The sequence below is a fragment of the Acomys russatus genome, chromosome 26 (genome assembly GCF_903995435.1).
Source record: "Acomys russatus chromosome 26, mAcoRus1.1, whole genome shotgun sequence".
Lineage (NCBI taxonomy): Eukaryota > Metazoa > Chordata > Mammalia > Rodentia > Muridae > Acomys > Acomys russatus.
Genome location: NC_067162.1, coordinates 35,377,095 through 35,397,995, shown reverse-complemented (window position 1 = coordinate 35,397,995; position 20,901 = coordinate 35,377,095). Strand labels below are relative to the sequence as shown.

Genomic DNA, 20,901 nt, shown 5'->3' with positions numbered 1-20,901 from the left:
CAGGAGAGAGGCAGAAGGATCAGCAGTTAAGGCCAGTTTTGGCTACAAAGCCAGTTTGGGGGCTGTGTGAGCTATATGAGACCCTGTCTCAGCACCAGAAGAGGAACTAGAGAAATGACTCCTGCCACCAAGTCTGCTGACTGGGGTCTGAGCCTCAGCATCCACACGGTAGAAGGAGAGATCAATTCTGGAAGTTGTCCTCTGACTTTAACACTTGCGATATGACATACTTGCTTCCCCACACACATAAATTTTAAAAAGAAACAAAATAAAATATGGTAGCTAGACAAATTAAATTTCCAAAGAGACCATAATTTTAAAAAATCCTTTCTTCCTGTGTACTTAGTGCTCAGAGGGGATGATTGCACTTCTATCTCAGTGAAGCTACTTACTGTGCTACTTCAACTTACACACTCTTACGCATTAGTTGACTTTTGTCCCCTTGAGAGAGGTCTCTCTGTGCAGCCCGTGAACTTGGGATCCTATTGCCCCAGCTTCCTGCATGTTGGAATTATGGTATGAATTATACTTAGCTCTACTTCTATTTTTTCACTTGTAAAATAGGGAGAGTAATGTGTGCCTTATAGGGTTTTTATGCAAATGAAACAGGATAAGAAAATGCTTGTCATAGCATGTAGTATACTGTGCAACATTGTTAGCAACATATTTAATTAAGACAGCCTAGAAGAATGCAGAGGAAAACTTCCAGGCAGTCATTAAATACAAACATAGAGCCAACATTGTAACATTTATAAGATCTCAAATATTTCCCCAATGTTTTAATTGAATTATTGGCTATAAAATTAGGATATTTATTTATTTATTTTGGTTTTTCGAGACAGGGTTTCTCTGTGTAATCTTGGCTATTCTGGAACTCTCTTTGTAGACCAGGCTGGCTAAAAAAAAATATTTATTTTTGTTTTATGTGCATTAGTGTTTTGCCTGCATGTATGCCTGCATGACAATTTTGAATCCCCCACAACTGGAGTTACAAACAGTTGTGTGGTGTCATGTGGGTGCTAGAAATTGAACCTAGGTCTTCTGAAGAGCAGCCAATGCTCTTACTCATGAGACATTTCTCTTGCCCTGGGACTTTTATTTTTTAAGATTTATTTATTTATTTATTTATTTTGTGTGTATGAGTGCCCTATCTGCATGCCAGAACCATTACAGATGGTTGTGAGCCCTGAACTCAGAACCTCTAGAAGAGCAAACAGTGCCCTTAACTGCTAAGCCATCTCTTCAGCCCCTAAAGTTAGTAATGCTAAGACAAGAGCACTGAATTTTAAAATACTTCTTGCTGAGAAAGCATAAGAAACTGCTCGAATTGGGGAAAGACGGTATTCAAAAATATTCAATGATAATAAGGATTTTTTCCAGGGCAGTGGTGCACAGATCTCTGTGAGTTCGAGGCCAGCCTGGTCTACAAAGCAAGTCCAGGACATTCAAGGCTACACAGAGAAACTGTTTCAAAAGCAAAACAAAACAATATTAATAAGGATTCTCTTTTCCCCCATCAAAAGCGCTTTGAGTGGTGCAGGACATTAATCCCATTACTTGAGTGACAGTGGCAGGCAGATTACTAAATTCAAGGCAAGCCTAATCTACATAGTGAGCTGCAGGCCAGTTAGGGCTAGAGAGACACTGTCTAAAAAGAAAAATGTTTACCGGGAAAACCAGCTGCCAAACTTTTAGATCCAAGTTTACATCTTCTGACTAGCAAGGAACCCAACCACATTGGAAAATGAACTGAAAGCATCAGGTTGCCATGCCAAGCAAAGAAGGTATCGAGAGATAACTTGCTATCAATGGAAAGGAATCAGAATTCTGTCCACACCCATCATCAAAGGTACAAGAGAGGAAATGACTTGTTTTGAGACTAGACAGTTATGTCCTAGTCTTAAAATTCAACCTCCTTGCAGGGAGCTTTCAAATTTCGATAGAGTTGTGAGCTCACCTATAAAGCCAGCAGTTTGGGAGATTGCCACAGGAAGGTGGCAAATCTGGGCAACAAAGAGGCAGTCTCAAAATAAGAAAATGCTCAAACCCCTTCAAAGCTCTGATTTAACTGAACTGCTAAAGTTATACACATAATTCCCTACAAGATAAAGTCTTAAAACTTGAAGCTAATTTGCAGTAACTTCTCCCTTAAATGAGTCGAGAAAAAAAAAAAAAACATTCATAGCTTTTCACTTTCTAAGTCAAAATAATTCTTATTTTGAAAATCAAACAACTTGGGGTGTGTGTGTGTGTGTGTGTGTGTGTGTGTGTGTGTGTGTGTGTGTGTGTGTGTGTACACATACATAGGTTCATATATATCTATATGTATACATACAAACATGTATAAATGCACCACTTGCAGTTTTATTCGTTAGGGAAATCAATACCGGAGCAAACCAAGAAACGAGATAGTCCAGGTAAGCTTGAGTGAATAGAACTGACAGATGTACCCGAAAGCCCAAGCACACTAAAGCGTCCTGGGAAGGTGCTTTTTAGTTTTCCCTGACAGACAGACTCTAATAGAAGGAAGATCAGCTCCTCACCTCCTCGCCGCACAGACGTTCGTACACCGCTTCCAGCTCCTGCAGCTCTGTCAGAGAGCGAATGAGCTCGGTGGAGATTTCGGAGCAGTGGCCTCCCCCCACCCCCTCAGGTGGCGGAGGCGCTCCCGACAACTTCTGAGGCGACTCCACATCCGCCATCTTGGTTCCTATTAGGCGCTTCCGGGCTCGCGAGGTCCCCTCCGCGTTGGCGCGACGACCTTCGGGGCTGTCCACAGCAATGCCAGATCACTGAATTTAAAGTCTAATTTAAGAATTAATTTTCTCTCCTATGGAAATTTTACTACAAATTATAATATTTAAATAACTTAAAGCACCGCAGGAGCAAGAAGAAAGCATTTTTAAGTGACATCTATTTATCAGGCGGGAGCTGGATGCCTTTTCCCGTCGCGCGCGCCACCCGAAGGTCCGTCTTGGGGGCTAATGGCGGACGCAGGCTGGTTGGCTTCGGCGGCGGCTTAGGCCTTGAAGGAATTCAGCATCCATCGGATACCGACGCCATCCTCCTTGCGGCAGGGTAAAGAAGCGGCCTCACAATTTCTCTGTAGCTGAGGACGTGGAGGGCGGCCGCGCGAGACTGCTGCCTGGCACTTCGGCGGGCATGGCAGGGGCAGCTTTAGGCCCGAGAGGTTCGGTAGGCGTGAGGCGAGGAGGAGGCTGCCTGCTTGTGCGCACGCAGACGGCTTGCCTGGGCTCTCTCTCCGCTTCTGCTCGCGGAGTGGGAACGAGTCCTTCATAATACAACGTGGGACTCCGACGTGGCACAGCCCACCACGTACAGCCGCAACACGCGCGGCGGGGAGGTTGAGGCCCCGTTCTCGGGAGCCGGGGGGCGGGGGTGGGGGGGTACACCCATCGAGGTGACATAGTGCGACCCGGGAGGGAAGGAGCAGTGCCTGGCGCAGGTGTAAAAACCTGGTTTGTTTAGAGGTGCAAATAAGTCTCTGGAGTCGGGAATCTGGTTGGATCTGTGCGTTGGGAGCTGGGCAGACTTTTGTTTTGTCCTCCGAACCTGTTTTCTCCTGTTTTGTTTTGTCTTGGGTTTAATGAAAATGAAGGTTAATAGTACGTGCCTGAGGTTTGTGCACGACGTAAATAAAGGAGGTGGCGGAGGACACGGGGAAAGCGCAGGCTTCCCAGCGTTAGGGCTGGGGGAGGGGCGGGGAGGCGAGCTTTCCGAGTTGTGGCGGTTAAAGCTTCCTGGTCTGTCCAAGTCGTAGTACTTACTAATCTGATAGCCCGCCAGCATGCACCTCTTCAGTAGGGGAGGAAATCCGTTTGTCTCGGTGTCTGCTCAGTGAGTGAGTAGGCATTCATTTACCCTCCATCCGAAGTGTAACTCGGTGGTGGGGCACTTGGCACAAGGCCGTGAGTTTTCATTCCCGTCGCCCAAAATAAACAGACAGACAAACAAAAAAAGCCCTCAGTTATAGAATAAGTGAAAACTGGGCCATGGTACCATTTTTTTTTTTTTTTTACCGTTAAAGGAAATAACCAAAATCAAAACATCACTTTGGCTGCTTATGGTGCTACTGGAACGTGCCAGTCTTGCGAATTGTTAGGTCCTCAAAAGTCAGTTTGGAAGTATCAAGTTTTTAACAAGTTTCAATTTTAAATCCCTCAATCTGCCACTTCCACCAAGACTTAGAGGTGTACTCGTGCTCCTGTGTGTTTGCATTAACTGTCTGGCTAACGGAAGTGTAAATAGCCGTTGATTCTCTGTAGCAGAAAACTGGCCCTTTATTGTTATCTCAAAATAACTTAGGAAGTTTGAAACATTGTGCAGCAAGTACGATAAAATATGGTATAAACGTCTATTCTTGAATATACACATATATAAGCATATGGAAAGGTAATGTTAACATGTAAACCTCTAGAGAGACTTGGGTTGGGTTGCTGAGAAATGGATCTGAAGTTTTTACTGTGCATTTGAGTCTTTGTTTCTCAAGAACTCGATTTGTATAGACCAGGCTGGCCTTGAACTCACAGAGATCTGCCATCTTCTGCCTCCCACGTGCTGGAACTAAAGGTTTACGCCACCACGCCTGGCTGCATTTAAGTTGAATGATCTGTGTAGCCTGCTGAACTACAGTTAACCATAGGTGTGTTCATTTGCTTGACAGAAAAGATAAATAGGCACGTTGCCTTAATTGAACACGTTTTAGTTCCTGGCATTTCACCACTTTCTATATATTGGGCGACAGATATAATTTTTGAGCTTAAGTTTCCTTGACGCTAAGAAGTTTTGGGTTTTGAGTCAGGCTCTCTGTAATGTCGCCTGGAACTGAGGCTGGCCACTGAACTTGTAGTAGTGGGCCTTCTGCTTCTCCAGGGCAAGGGTTACCGGGGAGAGCCGTGCCCGGCCTTTCTTTTTTTTTTTTTTTTTTTTTTAAGGTGTTGCTGGGTGCAATGGTGCACAACTTTAGTCCCTGTGCCTGGAAGGTGGCTGCTGAGTTCCAGTATAGCTAGAACTACATAATGAGACCTTGTCTACAAGAAAAAAACAGAGACCAGAGTATTGCTCTATAATCCATTCTAGAATTCACTGTGTAGCTTATACTGATCTTAAACTTGGAGATAATCCTCCTGCCTTACCCTGTTGAGTGCTCAGATTGCAGGTTGGTGCCTGTATGCAGACTGTCACAGGAGTCACGTGAGGTGAGAAGCGAAGGGTGTAGTGTACTAGAATGTTGCCTAGCATATAAGCGATGCTGTGTTTTCCTTCCCAGAGATTGCACCCAGGCCCTCATTGACACTAAGCAAGCATTCTAAGAATGATCTGCGTGCCCAGACAGAGAAAGCACACTTAACTCTCTCTGCCTGTTCTGTCTGTCTTCAACCAGAAGTTCCCATACAGAATTCCTTTTCTGCTTTGTTTTGTTTTTCGTCTGTAGCCTGGTTTGACTTGAAACCATTGACAGAACCAAGACTTGAAGTGCTGAGTCAGTTTTTCTTGTCACCATGTTTCTGTACAACTTGACCTTACAGCGGGCCACTGGCATCAGCTTTGCCATCCATGGCAACTTCTCTGGTAAGTGCTGTGGGTATTATCTTTCTGAAGGGAAGTAAATTAATATATATTTTGCTTATCTTTTGCTGTAATGTTTTCTATTTACATAAAGACAAATTTTGCTGTGAGGTTTGTGTTATGTTCTGGTGTCACTCAATTTCAGGGGCATCTCTTCCCAAGTTGTCTGTTGTGAGACACAAACTCTATAAGTGATGGTCCTTTTTTTCCAAGACAGTCTCACTTTAGCCCAAGATGGCCTCACGTGATAGTGCTTCTCCCTTACCTCTCTGAAAAGGGATTACAGGCTCTTAATCTTGAGTTTGACATCAAATTTGATAAAAAAAAAAAAAAAAAAAAAAGAATATGTGTGTTCACGCCTATAACTCTAGCACCGTGGAGGCTGAGATATTGTGAGCATGCGTTCAAGGCTAGCCTGGTGAATAATAATGAATAATGAATTTGAGGCTAGCCTGAGATGCAGTCCTTGCTTTTTTTTTTTTGTTGTTGTTGTTGTTTGTTTGTTTGTTTGTTTTTTTGGAGACAGTCTCTATGTAGCCCTGGTTGTTCTAGTCCTGGTGCTGTAAACCAGGCTGGCCTAGCCTTGAACTCACAGAGCTCTCCTGCCTCTTGAGTGCTGGGATTAAAGGCATGTACCATGCACCACCACTGCATAGCTAAGATATATAGTCTTAAAAAAAAAAAAAAAAAGACTGGCAAGATAGCTCATCCAGGAAAAGTGCTTGTTGCTCAAGCTAGAGTTTGATTATTAAAGCCCAGTGTAGAAGAAAATTGACTTTTAAAGGTTGTTCTCTGCCTTACACATGCCTCATTGAACTCGAATTCACACAGTGTCGTTATCACGTTAGAAATGATGGACTGGAGAAAGCTTCATTATAGACTTGCTGTATTAAGTATAAGGACTTGAGTTTGGATCCCTAGAACCTACGGAAAGCTGAATTTGGTAGCTCCTCTGTAATCCCAGCACTCTTAAAGGGCCGCTTGGAGGTCAGATTGCCAGTGTGTGCAGTGGGTAAAAGGAGAACACCTTGTCTTATACAGGTTGAAGGTGAGGACTGACACCTGAGATTGTCCTCTGACCTTCATGTGTCTGCTGGTGGCACATGCCCACCAACACTTACACATATGTGCACATATATCATACACAGATAAACAAAAGTGCTTATCATACAAGCATAAGGATCTGAGTCCATGCACCACCACATAATTATCAGTAACAGATGCATCCCAATAGTGAATATTGGTGGCCAATCTTAGGAAAATAAAAGGGTTTTTGTTGTTGGACTTGTTTGTTTGTTTTTGTTTTTTTCAAGGCAGGGTTTCTCTGTGTCGCCTTGGCTCTAGACTCACTCTGTAGACGCACAAGGCTGGCCCTCAAATTCACAGGCCTGCCTCTGTGTCCCAAGTGCTGGGATTAAAAGTGTGCGCCACCACTGCCTGGCTAAAAGTTTGGTTTTGTTGTTGTTGTTTGTTTTTAACTTGTGTAACCCTTTATAAAAAGCTTGTGTGATAATTAGGTTTGTTAGCCAGTTCTGGGGAAAGCATCTTTTCAAGTATTCAAGTAGATATCTCCAACTTATTTTCTTTTTGTCTTTGCTGCTGCTTCTGTATATACATCCTGGTTATTTTGGGGGCTCATTCTTGTTTACTTTTTTTTTTTTTTTTGTTACCTAGGAACCAAACAACAGGAAATTGTTGTTTCCCGTGGGAAGATCTTGGAGTTACTTCGCCCAGATCCTAACACTGGCAAAGTACATACCCTCCTCACCGTTGAAGTATTTGGAGTTATCCGGTCACTTATGGCCTTTAGGCTAACAGGTGGCACCAAAGACTACATTGTAGTTGGCAGTGACTCAGGCCGCATTGTTATCTTGGAATATCAGCCATCTAAGAATATGTTTGAGAAAATTCACCAAGAAACTTTTGGCAAAAGTGGATGTCGTCGTATTGTTCCTGGCCAGTTCTTAGCTGTGGATCCCAAGGGGAGAGCTGTTATGATTAGTGAGTGCTTCGTTCTGTTTGTTCCGAGTGTTTCTCCAGTTTTTATGTGTACTCAATGTAATGTATAACGTGCTGTGATCGTGGCACTGTGCCCGTCTGTAACTTTATGTGCTAACGTTTGCCATTACGTTTATATTACTCTTACGTTGGGTTTTCACTGTTAAAGGTTTGTTTTTTTTTTTTTTTTTTTTTTTTTTTTTTTTTTTTTAAAGAACAGGAAAGTCATAAGGTAACTCCTTTTATCTAGTTGAAAATTTTTTTTTTTTTTTTTTTTTTTTTTAAAGAACAGGAAAGTCATAAGGTAACTCCTTTTATCTAGTTGAAAAAAAATTGTTTTATTGGCAACGAAGGCTACAGTGAAGTGATCTTAGTTGTGTAGTCAGTTTGGTTGCTTTCTTCAGCCTGAAGTGATGATTTACAATCATGTCTCTTCTCTGATGAATTCCTGGAGAAAATTCTGTGTGTCTGATCGGGCTTCTAGAGGGCAACTTTTTGAGCAAACAGCTAGGCCTAATTCAAAGAATAGTTAACAAGGGCAGGAGAGATGGCTCAGAGGTTAAGAGCATTGAATACTCTTCCAGAGGTCCTGAGTTCAATTCCCAGCAACCACATGGTGGCTCACAACCGTCTATATTGTAACCTGATGCCCTCTTCTGGCCTGCAGATGTACATAAGACCACTGTATAAATAATAAATAAATATTTTAAAAAATAGTTAACAAATTCATTAGTTACTGTTGTTTCTTGGTGTACTTAAGACCAGGGCACCTTAAGAATTTCTGAACAATTAGAGGGAATATTAACATTTTTATTAGAGGGGGATAATAATGACTTTGTTTCCTGGTAATTATGGAGGGCAGTATACTTGTACAGTTAGTGGTGACTGTTAATGATCTTATTTAAAAGAGTAAACATTGTATATATTTAGGTTTCTGTCTCTTCATATGGAAACCTGGTATGTTCATCTTCAACTTCAGGTGCAATTGAGAAGCAGAAATTGGTATATATCTTGAACAGAGACGCTGCAGCCCGGCTAACCATTTCATCACCCCTGGAAGCCCACAAAGCAAACACGCTAGTGTATCATGTGGTTGGAGTAGATGTGGGATTTGAAAATCCCATGTTTGCTTGTCTGGAAATGGATTATGAGGTACTTGGACACACTCACTCCTTTTTAGTCATTGCAAGTTTTTTCCGAAAATAACTTTCCTGTGTATGTAGATCTTAAATTAGTCTTTAGTTTTTAATTATTTTTTTCTCTTAAATCATTCTTTCTAGCAGCTCTTTTTTCATGTTATGAATGTTTTACTGAAAATCTTTAGAATTCTTGAAGTTGGCTATATATTATTCTTTGCTCTGATTTAAATGACTGGACTGAACTGAGATATTTATTGTGAGGAACTGCATGAGAAATGCAAAGTTCTGTTTGGGTTTTTTGTTTTAAGGGAAGTAGTAAGAGGCAAAGTATGCCACTCTTTGCTTTGGACAGAAGGCGTAGAGATTTTTGGTCCTTGTAGTTCTACCATTGTATAGTAGCATGAACTTTGTCAGACTGTTTGGAATCTGTGCATCTTTACTTGCTGTGTGTTAAATGCAAGGGTCGTGATAACCTTTTCAAGTCTAAAACTTCATCATTAGTCTTTGTGGCACTGCCCTACAGGAAGCAGACAATGACCCAACAGGGGAAGCAGCAGCTAATACCCAGCAGACGCTTACTTTCTATGAATTAGACCTTGGTTTAAATCATGTGGTTCGAAAGTACAGTGAACCTTTGGAGGAGCATGGCAACTTCCTTATTACAGGTACTTTTCTACAGTTCTGCTTTATACTTAAAAAAAAAAAAAAAAAAAACAAAACTTAATTTAACTGTGTTTTCCTTGTGTTTATGTATGGAGACCAGAAGTATGAACTAGAATTACAGACCATTGTGAGCTACCATGTGGGTGCGGAAATTGAAATCCCAGTCTCTGGAAGAACAGCAGAGCTGTCTTTTACTTGTTCGGTTTTATGCTTAAACCTAATCGGTTTTACCACATAGGATTTGGATTTTTTTTTTTTTTTAAGATGTATGTATTTATTATGTACATCCACGTGACAGAAGAGGGCATTAAATAACATTAATTGTGAGCTACCATGTGGTTGCTGGGAGCTGAACTCAAGAACAGTCAGTGCTCTTAACCTCTGAGCTATCTCTTAAGCCTAGGATTTGGATCTTAATCTCCTTCTTGTAAACCTAATGTCTTGTATGTGTTTGTTGTTTTCTGTAGTCCTGGTTACATAGTCCAAACTGACCTTGAACTCATGACAGTTCTTGCTTTAGTCTCTCATATGCTGGAATTACAGATATTTGCTACCATACCAAATTTCTGTTTTTCTTGAGGCTAAAGGTTAAGATGGTAAGGTGATTTAAAAAAAAAAAAAAAAAAAAAAAGTTGTGTGCCACATGTCTTTAGTCCCAACAGGGGATCTCTTAAGTTCATGGCCAGTCTGGTCCACAGAATGGCTTCTAGGACAGCCAGGGCCACACAGAGAAACCTCTGGGAAAACAAGGGTGTTGTGCTAAGTATCTGAAGTACTTAGCTCTTTAGTAACTCATACTCTGGAGTGTGTAGTTAACAGTTTCTGAACGTGAAAATTTAGATAAAATACTTCAAAAGCATTACCAATACTGATCTGAAGAGAAATTGATGGCCAGCGAGGTGGCTCAGCAGATCAAGGAACTTGCCAATTGTCCACATGCATGTGGGTCCCTAAGGAGGGCAAAAGAGGATGCAGATCTGGGGCTGCAGTCACAGCCCCAGTCACCTGACCTGAATACTGAGTCACCTGACCTGAATACTAAGAACTGAATCTGGGTCCTCTGAAGAGCATCAAGTGCTATTAACTGCTGAGCCATCCTTCAACTACCACCTCTATTATTTATTTATTTATTTATTTATTTATTTTTAAGGAAAACATTTCACCAGGTGTGGTGACATACCTTTAGTCCCAACGCTTGAGAGCCAGTGGCAGTTGGATCTCACTGTGTGTTGAGGCCAGCCATGGGTGTAGATAATGAGGCTCCCATCTCAAAAGAAAAGGAAAACCCAAAACACATTTTTAGAGACTAGTAAAATAAAAGCTATTTAGAAGAATAAAGCTAAGTGGGACTATCTGGCCTTAAATGAGTCTTAGATGTGAGGAAGGGGCCTGGAGATGTAGCTCAGCAGTTATGAGCACTAACAGCGAGTGGCTGTGCCTTCACTTACAGCTTTTAAATTGTCCTCACGCTTGTATGGCAAGCACTTTACCATCAGAGCCCCTATTCTTGTGTTTTGAAACTGTCTCCTATACCTCAAGAGGCTGTCTCCAAAATTTACTGTGCAACTAAAGAAGACATTTTACTCCTGATCCTCTATTCTCCCGAGTGCTGTGATTACAGACAGAAACAATCATGCCTGGCTTTTTTTTTTTTTTTTTAGAGACAGGATCTCATGTAAAAGGAGCTTTTATTCTCCTGAGGTAATTGTTGTCTTGGAGACTTAATAGCCTCTTATCTGCTAACCTAGACCTTGCCCTGGAAGCTTCTAGCCTCCATATAATCTTAACCTAGGCATAGAATATTTTCCGCCTCTGAGACTTATCTTCTTAATAAACTCACCCTTTCTAGTTCTTTCTGAGCTCATAGCTGCCTGGTTCAATTTAGCTGTTTTGGCTCCCAGCTGATCTCATCAATCTGGCTTTTCTCAGCCTAATTGCTCTGCTTGGCCTCACACTAATTCCAGCTATCTGTTCTAATCTGGATTCTTCTTCCTCTCTGATTCGGTCTGTCTTCACCTGTGTCGAGCTTGTTCTCTCATTATCTGTATTCCCTTAAGTAGCTTCCCTTTTCCTTTCTCTTGTGAGAACTGGGATATTCTATTCTGTCAAATCTTCTCTGATTTGTCACTTTTCTTTTTCTGCCACTCAGATAGACATCCCTTTCCTGCTTCTTTCTATAACCTTCATTGTTTGGGATTAAAGGCATATATCATCACACCTAGGCCTAAGCTTTTCTTTACCTGAAACTTGCTCTGTACCAGGCTGGCCTTGAACTCAGATCTGCTTACCTGTTTCCTGGATTAAAGGCATGTTTGTATCCCGGCTGAATCACACAGATCTAGAAGGTGTTTAGATGGGTTCTTGCCAGGGCAGCAGTGTTGTGAATTAACACTCCTCTACACTCATAGCTCAGACTAGCCTCAGACTTCAACCCATAACTGAAGACCACTTGACTTGTGATCCTCTTCCTCCACCTTCCAAGGACTTGCATTAAAAGCGGACATTAGGGACTTGTCTTACAGTTTCTGGCATACAGCCTCATCAAGTGGGGAGAAGAGCAATTGGAAATAAAAGCAGCTTGGGGTAGTTTAAGGTTTTTGGTTTTTCTGACTCACAGTTCCTGGAGGGTCAGATGGTCCAAGTGGAGTGCTGATCTGCTCTGAAAATTATATCACCTACAAGAACTTTGGTGACCAACCAGATATCCGATGTCCAATTCCCAGGAGACGGGTAAGGTCTTTGCTATAGAGCAAATATTATTGTTTAGGAATTGAATTAAATTTTTTATGATTATAGGATAGTTTCTTTTTACATTTATTTTGTGTGCGTGTGTGCTGTGTATGCATGTATGGGGGTTGGAAGAGAAACTGCAGGAGCCAATCTTTGTCCTTCCATCATGTGGATCTCTGCTTGAAGTCAGGTTCTTAGGCTTTGCAACCATTGTTATCTGCTGAGCCGTCTCACTGGCCCCATTGTAGCATCTTAAATTTATATGTTGCCAAGTTTAGTTATTTGAAGAAATAAATGCTGTTTTTCTTTTTTTTTTTTTTTTCTAATATTTTATTTAATTTTAATTTATGTGCATTGGTGTAGCGGTGCCAGATCTTAGAGTTACAGACAGTTGCGAGCTGCCATGTGGGTGCTGGGAATTGAACCCGGGTCCTTTGGACAATGCTCTTAACCACTGAGCCATCTCTCCAGCCCCTAAATGCTGTTTTTCTAAAACTGGATATTTTTAAAGGGTAAATTATCAATTTACTATCATCTTAATTTTATATTTTTGGGAAGCAAAGTTTCATGTAGCCCAGGATAAGCTCAAAATTTGCAATGTAGCTCAGGATAAGCCAAATGTACTTTCAAGCTACAGGATTATAGGCATGTGGTACCATGCCTAGTTTATTATCAAATTGAGCAAGTTATCACCTTATTCAGGTGGTGCCTGCCTATTTGCTTCCTTGTGAGGGTACAGAATTCGATGGTGGTCTTCCCTGTGCAATCTGTTTATCTTATGTATGCATGACCAGTCTTTCTCCTGAATCTTTTCTTACATTGTTGCCTCTTGAGCTTTTTGTTTACTTCTAATATTGGCTCCAGGTCACACCTTTACATGGCAGTTAGTTGATGTGGTTGAAGTAGATCAGTTTTCTAAAAAAACTAGGTAGAAACCTTTTCTTGGTTAAAAACATTTACTGAGCATCTAACTGCCAGGAATTTTTATTAGGTTTCGGGTAGTGAAGAGCTAAACAATTTACTTTTAGACATAATTTATAAAATGTTGCAAACATTTAAAACTCAAAGCACCAGACTCATCTCTGAGAGGCGGAGTAGGGACTTGGTACTGCACAGGCTGGTTGGTGATGGGTGGTTTCCATGGCAGTGTGGATAAATGTGGGTTTTGTTTTTAAAATTTACAAACAGCCTGAAATGATGACTACTTAATTCATGTCTCTTCTCTGACACATCTCTCTGGAGATAATTTTTGCCTTGCTTATCTGATCAGGCTGCAGAGTAGATTATTAGCTGTTTCTTGATTGCTGGGGGCGAACTTTAATTGTTTTGTTCTGTTAGCAGCTACTATGGTCAATATTTGTATGTTAGTCTTTGAGTGGTCGGTATAGTTCTTGTGGGGAAAATACTGAATTCCAGAATAAAGAGTGCTTATTTCTAAAGTGTTGACTATATATTTTGCCTTGCTAGAATGACCTGGATGACCCTGAAAGAGGAATGATTTTTGTTTGCTCTGCTACCCATAAGACCAAGTCCATGTTCTTTTTTTTGGCCCAAACGGAGCAGGGGGATATCTTTAAGATCACTTTGGAGACAGATGAAGATATGGTAAGTAGACCATGGATGGAAGGGGAAATATCTGTTTGTTGTATCTCTTTTGATTTTCAATTTGAATATAATCTAAAACCCTTGTCGTGTGTGTGTGTGTGTGTGTGTGTGTGTGTGTGTGTGTGTGTGTAAAATTTACAAAGCTATTCTTTCTTTATTTTGAGTCAGGGTTTCTTTGTGTAGTCGTTGCGATCCTAGCTCTGTAGACCAGACTGGCCTCAAACTCACAGAGATCTACCTGCCTCTGCTAGGATTAAAGGTGTGCATTACTGCTGTCTGGTTCTCATAGCTGCTTTACAAAATCATCTATACATCATAACTTTTCCCTGCGTTAAGATAGGGAGTAAGGCCAGGCGGTGGTGTCTGGAGAAAAATAAAGATAGGAGTAAGTATAACTAGTACTTGACCAGTCGCAAAGAGGGCATTTGTCTTACTGTATCTTGTTTTGTGTTTTGTCCTATTTTGCTGTTGTCTCTTGGAGGCCTGGTTTTTTCTGAAGAGGAAATGGGGGAGGAGTGAATCTGGGAGAAGTGGAGGGAGGGAGGGGAAACTGCCTCAGATCTATGGTATGAGGCAATAATATACTTTGAATAAAGAAAGGAAAACTTAGAAATTTAGATACTTTAGAAAGTGATTATCTTTGGGTTTGAATGTGAATATATGTTTTCCCATTTTGGCTAGCAAGTACCTGGAAAGCCATTTGAAATGTTAATTTTTTTAGGTTATAACAATAATTGATGTGAATAAGAAAGCTCTAATATCTTAGAAGTTGATAATGTACTTGTTTTTTTTTTTTGTTTGTTTGTTTGTTTGTTTGTTTGTCTTGGTCCTTAACAGTTGGAGATTTTAAGTGTCTTAAGTAGCTGTTTAGATGGAATTGGTAAAATTTGTAATGGTTGGGTAATTAATTTCCATATTTCTGTGCCATATAGGGTCTGTCTAAATTGAAGTAGAAAGAGCAACTGACCATGTATAAATAAATCTGCCTGGCAGGTCTGAATTGTCATTTGTTCACTTGTGGTTTAGATGCTGAGCAGTGTTTTACTTGGTTGTATTTGTGATGTATGGAGGGCAGGCTTCAGTGGCCTCTATCTACACTAGTCTTTTTTTTTCCCCCCAGGTAACTGAGATCCGCCTGAAGTATTTTGATACTGTGCCTGTTGCTGCTGCTATGTGTGTGCTTAAAACAGGCTTCCTCTTTGTGGCATCAGAATTTGGAAATCAGTGAGTAATCAATCCTTTTATTATCTCGATATATACATATGTGTGTGTGTGTATACACACACACACACACACACGTGAAAGCCAGAAGAGGCATCTGGGACTGGCGTTCCAGTTGGTTGTGAGCTGTCAACATAATGGTGCTGGGAACCAAACTCAGGTCCTCTGTAAGGACAGAAAGCGCTCTTAAATCACCACACCACCCCAAGTGATCTCTCCAGTCTCATTTCTATATTCATATTCATTGTTAGCTTCCTTTATTTAAGTGGCTTTAGTACTACTCTGAATGTCTGAGTATAGTGGCACAGGCTGAGGCAGGAGGATCTCAAATTTGAGGCCAGCTTGGGCCGCATCGTGAGATGACTGCAGAAAACTAAAAGCCTCTGATTTCCATAAGTACTTCTCTCTTGACCTTAAGTTGAAACTTGTCAGTACCCACACTGCCTACCCACATCATTAGTGTGTTTTGCTCAGTAATTTTGATTAATAATTAATGGGCTGCTTCTGGTGACTTGAGATCTCATTTTATTTTTCCTCTACTACTTTTGGTCAAGTTCAGAGTTCTAGTTTTACTTCTTAGAGTGGTTCCAGTCTAAACTTAATTTGATTGGTTTTCCTGCAAAATCTAGTCTTTATAGTCATCTCCATGTCATCTCAACAAGATAGGACAGTCCTTAGTGACATTATTTCTTGTCTCTCTGTATTAAGAATCTTTGGCTTTCTTTTTTTTTTTTTTTTTTTAAGATTTTCTTAATGTATATGAGTGCTCTATCTGTATGTTCCTCTTCAAGCCAGAAGAGGGCATCAGATCACATAGATGGCTATGAGCCACCGTGTGATTGCCCAGAATTGATCTCAGGTCCTCTGGAAGAGCAGTGCTCTCAACTGCTTGAGCCATCCATCTTTCCAGGCCCCCCCCCCCCCCTTTTATGGCTTTTCATTGCCAAATGGAAGAAATCTGAACTCTAGTCACCAATTTAAGACCAGTATCCACAACTCCAAACTCATCATCTAAGCTCAGTTTTCTCATGATTAAAGTATAGATGCTTTCTAGGATTTTTGTGCGATTTCTGCCTTGTCACCAATGGAAGTGGGTGTGTAGGCCAGATGTCAATGCCATGTGCCTTCCTCAATAGCTCTTGCCTTATTTTCTGAGATGATCTTCTTGCACTGAACCTAAAGTGTGTAGGCTGGCTGGCCAGCAAGCTTCAGGAATCAAGCTCTGGGGATTAGATGGGTACTGGTGCATTCTGGTTTTCACATGGGTAGTAGGAATTTGAACATATGTCCCCATGCTTATGTGTGAAGCATTCTTCTGACTAGGCTATCCCTAACCCATGTTCTTTCCTCAGTCTGCCATTTGTTTTAAGTACCTTATTGCGTCTCTGGCTTTGAAGTTTATACAGCCAACTTCAGTGTCACATTCCAAGTATGCTGATATCTATGCTCAAATGGTTTGTGCATAACCTGTGCCTAAGAAAATCTCTCTCCCCCCCCCCCCCCCAGTTACTTATATCAGATTGCTCATCTTGGAGATGATGATGAGGAACCTGAATTTTCATCTGCCATGCCTCTAGAAGAAGGAGACACATTCTTCTTTCAACCGAGACCACTCAAAAACCTTGTGCTGGTTGATGAATTGGACAGCCTCTCTCCCATCTTGTTTTGCCAGGTGTGGCTTTATTCTATCACCTCTCGACTGTGCCAGCCCATTATTATTAAGTCTAAAATGTAATGATTTAAAGTTTTTCTCAAATTGAGTTACAGGCTGAGAACAACCTATCTATGGAAAACTAATAGTTAGAGAAGTTCCGGGGCTAACACTAAATAATCTGTGAGGGGTGTTTGTATTGAGACAGTCTTACTCTGTGTAGCTTAAGTCTAATCTTGAACTCACTAATCCTCCTGCCTCAGCCAGTTCTCTCGAGTGCCAGGATTACAGGTGTAAACTAGCATTTGTGGCTAATTGTGTAAGGTCCAAGTTCCTGTAATCCCAGCACTCGGAGGCAGAGGCAGGTGGATCCAGGACAGCTGAGGCTGCACAGAGAAACCCTGTCTTGCGGGGTGGGGTGGGACTCAAGACGTCCTTGGTGCAGTTAACCTAGGAGTTGGCTGGCTGCGTCACAGGTGGATGTGTGATATGTAACTAACAATGTTATAACCATAGATCTAACAAGCTTTTGAAGTAGTGGTTAGAGTGAATGACGCTTGGAACACCTGAAAACTTGTAACACAGTCTAGTTGTTTTTACGGGTGGCAACATAATAGTTATTCAGTGTATTTTGGCACTTATAAGTGAAAGGAAACACTAATTTCAGGTGCAGGTTATACATAACACTTCTTTTCAGACTTCTGAACAGATTGCATTAAGTGTCTTGCGGTTTGTTGGCTTGTGGTTTTCATTTTTGTTGTTGTTTTTCAACATGGTTTCTATGTGCAGCTCTTGCTGTCTTGGAACTCAACTCTGTAGACAGACAGGCTGGTAACTAAATCAGAGATCTGCCTGCTTCTTCCTGCCACTGTTTCTCGAGTGCTGGAATTAAAGATGTGCATCACTACCCAGCAGGATTTTTTTGTTTTGTTTTTAATGTGAAATGCTGGAGCCTTTTCTTTTTTCCCAGTCAGTGCCCCTTAAATAACTTTATAAACTAGAGAATAGTTTGTTCTTTTATAATTGTGTTTAAAATTTTAGTATAATAGACATTTTCTCCTTGTCTGTGCAGATAGCTGATCTGGCCAACGAAGATACTCCACAGCTGTATGTAGCCTGTGGTAGGGGACCCCGGTCATCTCTGAGAGTCTTAAGGCATGGGCTTGAGGTAAGATGGGATTTTCTGGTTCTCTAATGGTATGAAAGGAACTCAGCACAGAACATTGTATAGGCCTACTTTGATGAGGTCAAAGATAAGCTACTGTGAACAAATACATGCTTTCTCTTGTCTCCCTGAGTTTAGATTACCTGTTCTTTAACTTACTGGCATGGTAGTTAAGGGTCACTCACTCCCTGTGACATCTTGGCAAAAGTAAATAATGCTTTCTGTGGCCATTTGTGATTGGCAAACTAGGTCTTAAGAGGACTATTTGTCTGTTTTTAATCAATTTTTGTTGAAAATATAGCCAAGATGACCTTGGTTTTAAATCTAGCCTTACTAAGCTGCTTTAAGCTTTTGTTGTATAAAATTCACTTAACGATGATACTTGCCTTAAAGAATTGTTATGTGGGCCAGGCGGTGGTGGCACACGCCTTTAATCCCAGCACTTGGGAGGCAGAGGCAGGCGGATCTCTGTGAGTTCGAGGCCAGCCTGGTCTACGAAGAGAGTCCAGGACAGCCCAAGCTACACAGAGAAAACCCTGTCTCAAAAAAAATTTTTTGTTGTTGTTGTATCATTGAGATACCATGCTTTACCTTTAAAAGTAGATACACATGTCCATAACTTGGGCCACTTTAGGCAGAGGTAGGATTTTTGAGTAGGTAGGGTTTGAGTAGGCGTCATTTTGAAAGTAAAGACAGAGCCTGTAGAAATGTTTGTTAATATTGTTTGGGGACTCTGAATGTATTTTCACTACCAAAATACACATTATTTCACTAAATTTTAAGTGGCCATGATCAAGTTTAGAGCCAGCATGTATGCTCGATGGCCATTTCTCTTTTTCTGTTTACCCTTTCTTGTCTTCTGGTCCCCCTCTCTTCTCTTACTTGTTTTTTTTGTTTGTTTGTTTGTTTGTTTGGTTTTTTGTTTTTGTTTTTGTTTTTTTAAGACAGTGTTTGTGTAATCCTTGGCTGATCTGGAATTCATTTTAAACCAGTCTGGCCTCAAACTGAGATCCACCTGCCTCTGTCTCCCAAGTGCTGGGATTTTAAAAATTTGCCATCACCACCCAACTTCCTTTTTGTTGGTAGTAGTGGTTTTTCGAGACTGGAACTCTTTGTAGACCAGGCTGACTGAATTCACAGAGATCTGCTGCTTCTGCCTCTTACTGTTTTTTTTTTTTTTTAAAGATAAGGTCTAAAGCTAAGCTGGCCTGAGCACTTCCTCTGTCCCAACTTGCATGTAGGGTGCCAAAGTTCTTGATACTTACTGCTCACTGGCTTTGTGTAGTGTAAGATAAAGACTTGGAGTTGCTTTTTATGCCTTATTGTCTGTCCTTACAACTTTATAAGCAGAGCTTTTGTTGTAGTTTTAAAATAATTCATAATTGTTGATTATGCTTTGCTCCTTATGTGTCTGTGTCTGTCTTTAACTATAATCTTAACTTTGCAGAATATGGCATCCTTGACACTTCAGTTTTACTAGTGACATTCTTATGTTGTACTGTTATACTTAAAAACTGAAAAGAATAGTGCCTTGAGTTTATTTGTTCTTACTATAAGATGTAGTTACATAATACAATGCATTAAGCAATTTACTCTGTCATTTAACAATATTTAATAGACTTATCTTAGAGCAGTTTTACATTAACAAAAAATTCTAAAGATAATAAACACAGAGTTCATGTCTAATCCACTACTGACTGTCCTTAAGGAGTATCAAAGTGTAGTTGGGGGATGGGGTTGTACCCTGATTGATTTCTGTGAGCCATCTGTTAAGGGGATTGTCAGCCCCGTGGTAAAGCAGTACTTTTCCTCAAGTGTGTGGCATTTGAATTTGTGAAGAGTTGTGATTTTGTCTTCTAGAAGTTAGAGAAAACAATAAAGTACTGTAAAGTACTGATTTAGATCATTTCATTCATTTCCAGTGGTGGTTGGTATAAGCATACCAAATCCAAAGGAAGTATATGGTTTGGTTGTAGAACCTGTACCCTTCTGTGTGTTGCATGAATTTTTGCTGACCTATGTTGTGCAGTTGTCAGAAGGCTCTTTCTCCCAAGTGACGCAATGTGAGGCTTTCCTTGCCTTTGGAATATTACTACTTAGCGTAGTGTGCAAGTAGTAGCGTGTCAGGCTCACTGGATCTGTGCTTGACTCCTTTCCTGTTAGGTGTCTGAAATGGCTGTTTCTGAGCTCCCCGGTAACCCCAATGCTGTCTGGACAGTACGTCGGCACATTGAAGGTAAGTGTCCCTTTCCTGATAGTCAAGATGGGGCCTGGGAACCATTGCCATGGGAACTTAGAAACTGCATTCATAATATGTATTGCTTCATCTAGTACCACATGCAAGAAACTTCTGGCACAACACTACATTTTTTGAGGCTTCTCCTGATCAGGGTACCTTCGTTTACTGCTGTTTTTTCTGAAAGTGGATACAGAGGGTATAGAGTGGCTGTTCGTTGCAAAATCAGAATCATCAAGCTGCCTGTGTGACTTATAAACCTTGTTTCATCAGTGTAAGGAAAGTTGTTTTCCCATTGTACTTTGAACTATGTTTTTATTGTGCTAAAAATCCCACGGAAAGTCAAGATTGTAGAACCTATTAATTGGTCAGTTCTGCTTATGCTTTAAAAAAGCATAGATTGAGTGGATTCAGTTTTAGATGAGTAGAAAAGGAGTTATGAAGGAGATGGAGTCTGAGTTCTTGAATTAAAAATGGTCACCTCACCTTAAAACTGAAAGTGTTGTTGCTTGTATGGTGTTCCAATGGCAAGGGCGTCTTTTGACATTGAACTTCAGCCCTGTGACAGTAAAACCTGTCGTGTTTCCCGTGGCTCACTGTGGAGTAGAAGGTTGTTGTTCTGAGACCCTGAGAAATGTAGACCTAGTGAGATCTGGCCAGCAAACAAAGCTATGGTTAGAAAACAGCTGTAGTTCAGCTTGAGTTTTGATGTTCTAGGTGAGTGGAATGAGCTGAAGGGAGCTGGGAAGTGTGTAGGAGGGGATTCATTAGAACACTTTGTATTTTTGTGGATTTTGTTGGGATCATAATGAGTTAGAAGGAGAACATCAACAGGAAATTGGTAGGCTTCTTTTAGCTGAGAAGGTGATTGGATATTTGGTTTGAAGAGATTTCTACATTGAAT

At 40.9% G+C, this 20,901-nt stretch overlaps 2 protein-coding genes and 2 non-coding genes across 4 annotated transcripts in view; 3 read left to right on the top strand and 1 right to left on the bottom strand.

Annotated features, from left to right (window-relative positions):
* Positions 1-2,725, bottom strand: part of Cog4 (component of oligomeric golgi complex 4) — a 40,196-nt gene extending 37,471 nt beyond the window's left edge. The window contains exon 1 of the mRNA XM_051169043.1: positions 2,544-2,725. Within this exon, the coding sequence (XP_051025000.1) occupies positions 2,544-2,702 (159 nt within the window). The 5' untranslated portion in view covers positions 2,703-2,725. The remainder of the gene's footprint in view (positions 1-2,543) is intronic.
* A 212-nt stretch (positions 2,726-2,937) lies between these two features.
* Positions 2,938-20,901, top strand: part of Sf3b3 (splicing factor 3b subunit 3) — a 40,423-nt gene continuing 22,459 nt past the window's right edge. The window contains exons 1-11 of the mRNA XM_051169042.1: positions 2,938-3,078; positions 5,456-5,592; positions 7,264-7,590; positions 8,567-8,739; positions 9,250-9,391; positions 12,007-12,119; positions 13,587-13,724; positions 14,845-14,948; positions 16,452-16,617; positions 17,669-17,764; positions 19,925-19,997. Of these exons, the coding sequence (XP_051024999.1) occupies positions 5,523-5,592; positions 7,264-7,590; positions 8,567-8,739; positions 9,250-9,391; positions 12,007-12,119; positions 13,587-13,724; positions 14,845-14,948; positions 16,452-16,617; positions 17,669-17,764; positions 19,925-19,997 (1,402 nt within the window). The 5' untranslated portion in view covers positions 2,938-3,078; positions 5,456-5,522. The remainder of the gene's footprint in view (positions 3,079-5,455; positions 5,593-7,263; positions 7,591-8,566; positions 8,740-9,249; positions 9,392-12,006; positions 12,120-13,586; positions 13,725-14,844; positions 14,949-16,451; positions 16,618-17,668; positions 17,765-19,924; positions 19,998-20,901) is intronic.
* LOC127209686 (small nucleolar RNA SNORD111) lies at positions 7,989-8,067 on the top strand. The gene has a single exon (XR_007833203.1). It is a non-coding gene; the product is annotated as a small nucleolar RNA SNORD111 (small nucleolar RNA).
* LOC127209736 (small nucleolar RNA SNORD111) lies at positions 13,305-13,393 on the top strand. The gene has a single exon (XR_007833244.1). It is a non-coding gene; the product is annotated as a small nucleolar RNA SNORD111 (small nucleolar RNA).